A 5,109-nucleotide genomic window follows, 5' to 3' on the forward strand; every position below is an offset into this window, starting at 1 on the left:
CCTCACCCTCACCCTCACCCTCCTGCCGCCGCGGGGACCATGGCCGCGCAGCCCGGTGCCGGTGAGTGCTGCCCGCTCCGCGCTGCCCCGCGCGCCCTCCGTGCATCCCGCACGTGGGGATCCCGGGGCATTGCCTTTGGTGGGGAGGGGTGCACCTATGCTTTATTATCCTTATAATTATATATTAATTGCCTGTAATGATTGTCATTGAGGAAAGTGCGGTGGAAGGGAGCCCAGTGCAGTGTCTGCTGTTTGCTCCAGGAAAAGGATGTGGCTTGAAAATTGCAGAGCTCCAGCCTTCCCTCGCTGGCTTTCTGCCCTGGCCTTACCTTCACCTGCCCGGGCCTCTTGGCCTGCTGTGTGCCATCAACTTGTGCTGTCCAGCACACTGGTGCTCTCTTAGGGCTCCTGGAGACCCCTACCCATGAGCAGCCTTTCAAAGGTGCCCTCAGCTGAGGGCTGGTCCTTGCCAGGCTCCCCTTTGGAGGCAGTGCTGTCCCCGGCTGTCTGCAGTGGCACTGTCCCCACCAGGTGCCCTCAGCTGAGGGCTGGTCCTTGCCGGGCTCCCCTTTGGAGGCAGTGCTGTCCCCGGCTGTCTGCAGTGGCACTGTCCCCACCAGGTGCCCTCAGCTGAGGGCTGGTCCTTGCCGGGCTCCCCTTTGGAGGCAGTGCTGTCCCCGGCTGTCTGCAGTGGCACTGTCCCCACCTCCCCTCCTCAGGACCAGGCTGGATCTGAGAGGCAGAGCCCCAGGATGGGTTGGTGGTGCTGCTGGTGTCTCTCTGGCTTTTCCAGCCAGGCCAATCTAGCCAAGAGGATCTGGTGGGGTGGGCTCTGTGCCTCCTGGAGCTTCCCTGTCTTCGGGTGGGGATGGAGTAAATGCTGTCTGCCTTGGGGAAGATCTTGTGACATCCCTATGAAGCAGCCACCAGATCTCAATAGGTCTTTGCATGGTCCTGATGCCCTGTTACAGGGTATGGTGCATCTAAGCTGAGGAGTTGTGCTCAAAATATGTCAGGGCCCTTGTTCAGCCCTGCTGTAGCCTTGCCTGAAGGCACAGGGAGAAGCTGAGTCCGGGACCAAAGGTGTTGCCTACAAGGCACTGGCCTGGGACCAGGTTCCTTGTTCAGGAGGACAGAAGTTTTATGAGGACAAGGCTCTTGGGTTGCATTTCTGGCCTTGGCCCATTCATCTGGCTGAAGGTGCAGTGGGAGAATAGGGAACTTCAGTTGTCAGGAGCTGTGGCTGCCTGCCCAGGATTAGCTCTTATTGGGATGTCTCCTGCTCAGCAGGATTTGGCCACAGTTCTTTGTCTGGTGCCTGTCTGAAACACCTAAGTCTTTTCTTGTCCCACAGCACTGCCCGACGACTTAAGTGACCTGCTGAGGGAGTTCGATGAGGTGATTGAGGACTTTGACAGGGGCCCTGCGTGTCAGTATGAACAGCATTTGGAGGACCTGAAGAGGAAAGCAGGCCACAGCGTGTACGACAGCGGCATCGATGAGCTGGAGAGTGAGTCCAAGGAGACGTGGAGGGGGACAGTTATGTTGTCAGGATGGAATGGCACTGAGAGCACTGGGGTTCTTCTGCGGCAAACCGCTRAACTCATTGCTGAGGCAGCCTTTGAGTTGTCTCTGACTCATCTCTTGTGGGTTGTGAGTAACACTAGGTGTTGTCTCGGAGGGTTGCAGTGACCATTTGAGCTAGTTGYGTTGGCCAGTGCCCGTCCGTGCCTGCTGGCACTTTCTCTGCTGGGCTGGCTGCCCAAGGCTGCAACCAGGCTTGGGATGATTGTTTCCCTCTCAATTTCCCTGTCTCTGTACCAGCCCCAGGGATTCCCCATGGCTGTGCCCAGGGATGCTCTGAGGCCTCTTAGAAAAGCACAGTTCCCCTTTCTCTAGCAAAAGTGCAAATGGGCTGACCAAGAGYGTGGGTGAACTGGGGATCCTCTTCCATGTACAAGCTGGGACGCTGGTCGTGCAACTTGTGCCYTTGGAGAGTGACTGATGCTATGCATCCACAGGCACCAGCACCTCGCCACGAAGCAGTCTAAACTCCAGTGAGGAGGATCTCAATGCTCCTGCTACTACTTACCCCRCTAAAGGTAAGGTTCAAAGGCTGTTTGCCAAAGTCTCCTTAGGGAAGATGTGTGTGTGCTTGGTTTGAGGCTTCCCTAAAGCAATCAGGGAAGTCCCATACCTAGCACCTGAGCTCGCCCCTTCCTGGCTGTAGGTATGCCCGGGGTGCTTTGCAGCATTGGGAGATGTGAGGCCTCTGCTGGGTCCTGCGACAGATATGCRACTGGACTGGCACATTACCAGTGAAGTCCAGGCTGTCCCAGGACCCCACGCAGGGCAGCATCTTGCAGAGATCAGGCAATACAGGAGCTTAAGCCCTGGTTTTCTTCCCACTATGCCCTGATCCGCCTCTAACTTTGCTGCCTTATCTCAAGTGAGTGGGAGGATATGGTCCTGCCTCTTTGTTTTCCCTGATATTCAGCCTGAATTGCCCTTCCCTGTGTTTTCAAGGTGCTGCTCTAAATGATACCTTCGGGGAAGGTATCAGTTGAACTCTGAGCCTGAACAGAGGTTARTAGGGAGGGAGGTGATGCTCCTTCTGAATAGGTCTAGTTCTAGTGGTGGTGGTGATGTCCTGAACCAGGCAGTGCTGAACAACTGCTGTGAAAGRTTGTGCTGCATATCAGCAGTGCCTTCAGTGTCCGATACAAACATGGGCTGTAATTCCATGGACAGATGCATTGGCCCACAGAGGCACTGCGCTCCCAGGCATTTGGCCAGGGTTATTGTAGAGCTGTGCAGCATTCAGCCCGTTGCACAGGCAGTTGTTGCATAACATCCATCCCACACGGAGAAATGTGCGCATGACTTAAAAGCAGGAGGTAGTTTGAGCAATTTTCATCAGAAACAAGGCCAGACACCCTTTTTAACCCARACTAAAGTGGGAGGGGAATGGGAGGTCTGACAGGGTGTCTTTCTGTTCACTAGCTAAGCTTGGAGACACCCAGGAGCTGGAAGAGTTCATTGCAGATCTGGACAAAGCGCTAGAGGGTATGTATACAACCCTGGTCATGACAACCTGGGACAGGCATGAAACAGCCTTCACATCAGTGCAGCTTCTCCAGAGCGGCCTGTGCCGTGGCACTGGTGTTCAGTCAGGGCRTGTGCCATCCCCTCCGTCTCTGGTGCCTGTCGAGCCCAAGTTTGGCCGCATTCTGCTCTTCTCCGTCCTAGGAACTGGCACAGCACAACCCCTGAACTGGGCCTTTGCTGCTTCATCTGGCCCAACACTGTTCACAGTTGGGGTTCCCCCTCCAGAAGGGCTAGACCCTGTTTTTGCAGCCGAGGTGGAATCCCAGTGCCTTAATAAACCCCTCCAGTGCTGGACCCCATYGAGTTGTCATGGTTGCCTGCCATCAAGCTCTTGCCTGGGGAGGAACATTTACTGCTCGAGCATCTTCCTTTCCTTGTACCCTTGTGGCATCAATCCGTGGGGTGGGGAGAGGTGTCAGTACTGCCCTGCTAGAGGTGGTCTGGGTTGTGAAGCCCAGCCTGGCCATGACAGTGAAAAGCTCTGCAGCCTTGTGAGGCTGGATAGTCCCCATATCTTCACAGCTAGAAACTGAGGCATAGAAGCCACCGTTTCACTCCAAAGGGGCTCTGGGTGATAAGCGGGAGGCAGTGAGAACTTCCTTTCCCCTCACCTCCCCACACAGGCTGTGCATGTCACAATGAGTTGACTCTCAGTATTTCTTTTCCCGTCCCTCCTGAGTGTCCAAAATGAGTTGGCTGGTGGGGAAATGTTGCATCTGTGGGTTCTGACTCATACTGGGAGACACTACGAGCCAGAGTCCAAGACAGACAGACATCCAATCCAGGTTTCTCTTCCCACACTCACTGCTAGTCACTCTGGGGGTGGATTTTCACTGTGCTATGCAGCCCCTTGCTGCTCTGCAATGGTCTCACTGTGTGTATCTCATTCCTTGTCCTGCAGAGATGTGAGCTGTACCTTTGGCGGAGAGTTTGGAGAGTATTCGCAGCTGGTGATCCTATAGCCTCCCTGATGAACCTTCTGTTTCTGTGCCTCCTTCTTCCCACTGCCTGTGCAGGCAGCAGCACTTCCATGCCACATGGTCTTACTGTGCACCAGGGAAGAGCCTGCCCGGTGCCAACCACCACCTTCTGGCATAGCCTCAAGCACAAATGTGGACTGATCATCTCAACTGACCAGCCTTTTCCAATCTGCTTTTTCATTTGACTCYTTAACTGGCCCCAAGAGAGTGGGGATGCTGTGTCTGAGTTCCTGAGTACCTCTTTGTGCCAGTCCTTTGGCAGTGTTGGACTTGGGTCTATGGCAGCTTACTGTGATCTGAGCTTGTCCCACCATCAGCCAGAGAATATCACCTTCAAGGGGAAGATGGTATGTGTGGTGGTGGGATTTCTTGCTAAGTTGAACCACAAGCGCTCTTTGGTAAACTGAGACCAAGCTGGATGTCCTGCTTCACTGCTCCAGCTGACTTCTAGGAGCAATGGGAGGTTGCGGGTGCTCCACAGCCACAAAGCAGCTCTGTGCTCAGCACTGTCAGGAGATCTGCTGATGTTTGCTGCCTGGTGACCACTGGCAATGGTATAGATGGCTCTGCTGAAGCTCATGTAAGCCTCTGCTTCCACGGGTAGAGCAGGACTTGGCCAGCCCTGAGATGTGAATAGCTCTTGGTGAGGGGGCAAAGCTCTGCTCTATAAGGGGGCTGGCCAACTGCTGTGGCCCAGTGGACTTGGGAGGTTTCTGCCTCTGATGCCTGCGGGAGAGCCRGGAAGAGCTTGCAGCACTTCACCAGCACCTTGGTCTCCTCTCCTGGTTCAGAAGAGCCTGTTGTAATGGTGGTGTTTGTCTGGACCTTTGCTCTGCCTGGATACCCTCAGATAAGGCCCTTGTCTGGATGCCAAGTGCCTCTGCCCTGACTTGCTGTAAATACTGTAAAAATGGCACTGCACTGTGTACAGATGGTGTATATTTTATGAATAGAAGTTTAAGTCTCTGCACTGGTCTGTCTGTTTTGTCTGGCTTGTCCTGTGCATCCCTTTCCTCTCTGG

The 5,109-nt window shown here is 54.6% G+C and overlaps 1 protein-coding gene across 1 annotated transcript; it reads left to right on the plus strand.

Annotated features, from left to right (window-relative positions):
• Positions 1 to 31: 31 nt before the first annotated feature.
• LOC112946932 (regulator of cell cycle RGCC-like) lies at positions 32 to 4,701 on the plus strand. Its single transcript, XM_026038899.1, has 5 exons — positions 32 to 61; positions 1,355 to 1,510; positions 2,022 to 2,102; positions 3,004 to 3,066; positions 4,010 to 4,701. Exons 1-5 carry the CDS (start codon positions 40 to 42, stop codon positions 4,015 to 4,017), a joined length of 330 nt encoding a protein of 109 aa, XP_025894684.1. The 5' UTR covers positions 32 to 39; the 3' UTR covers positions 4,018 to 4,701.
• The last annotated feature ends 408 nt before the right edge of the window (positions 4,702 to 5,109 follow it).

Source organism: Nothoprocta perdicaria, unplaced genomic scaffold, assembly GCF_003342845.1.
Source record: "Nothoprocta perdicaria isolate Ctin4 unplaced genomic scaffold, notPer1 scaffold_219, whole genome shotgun sequence".
Lineage (NCBI taxonomy): Eukaryota > Metazoa > Chordata > Aves > Tinamiformes > Tinamidae > Nothoprocta > Nothoprocta perdicaria.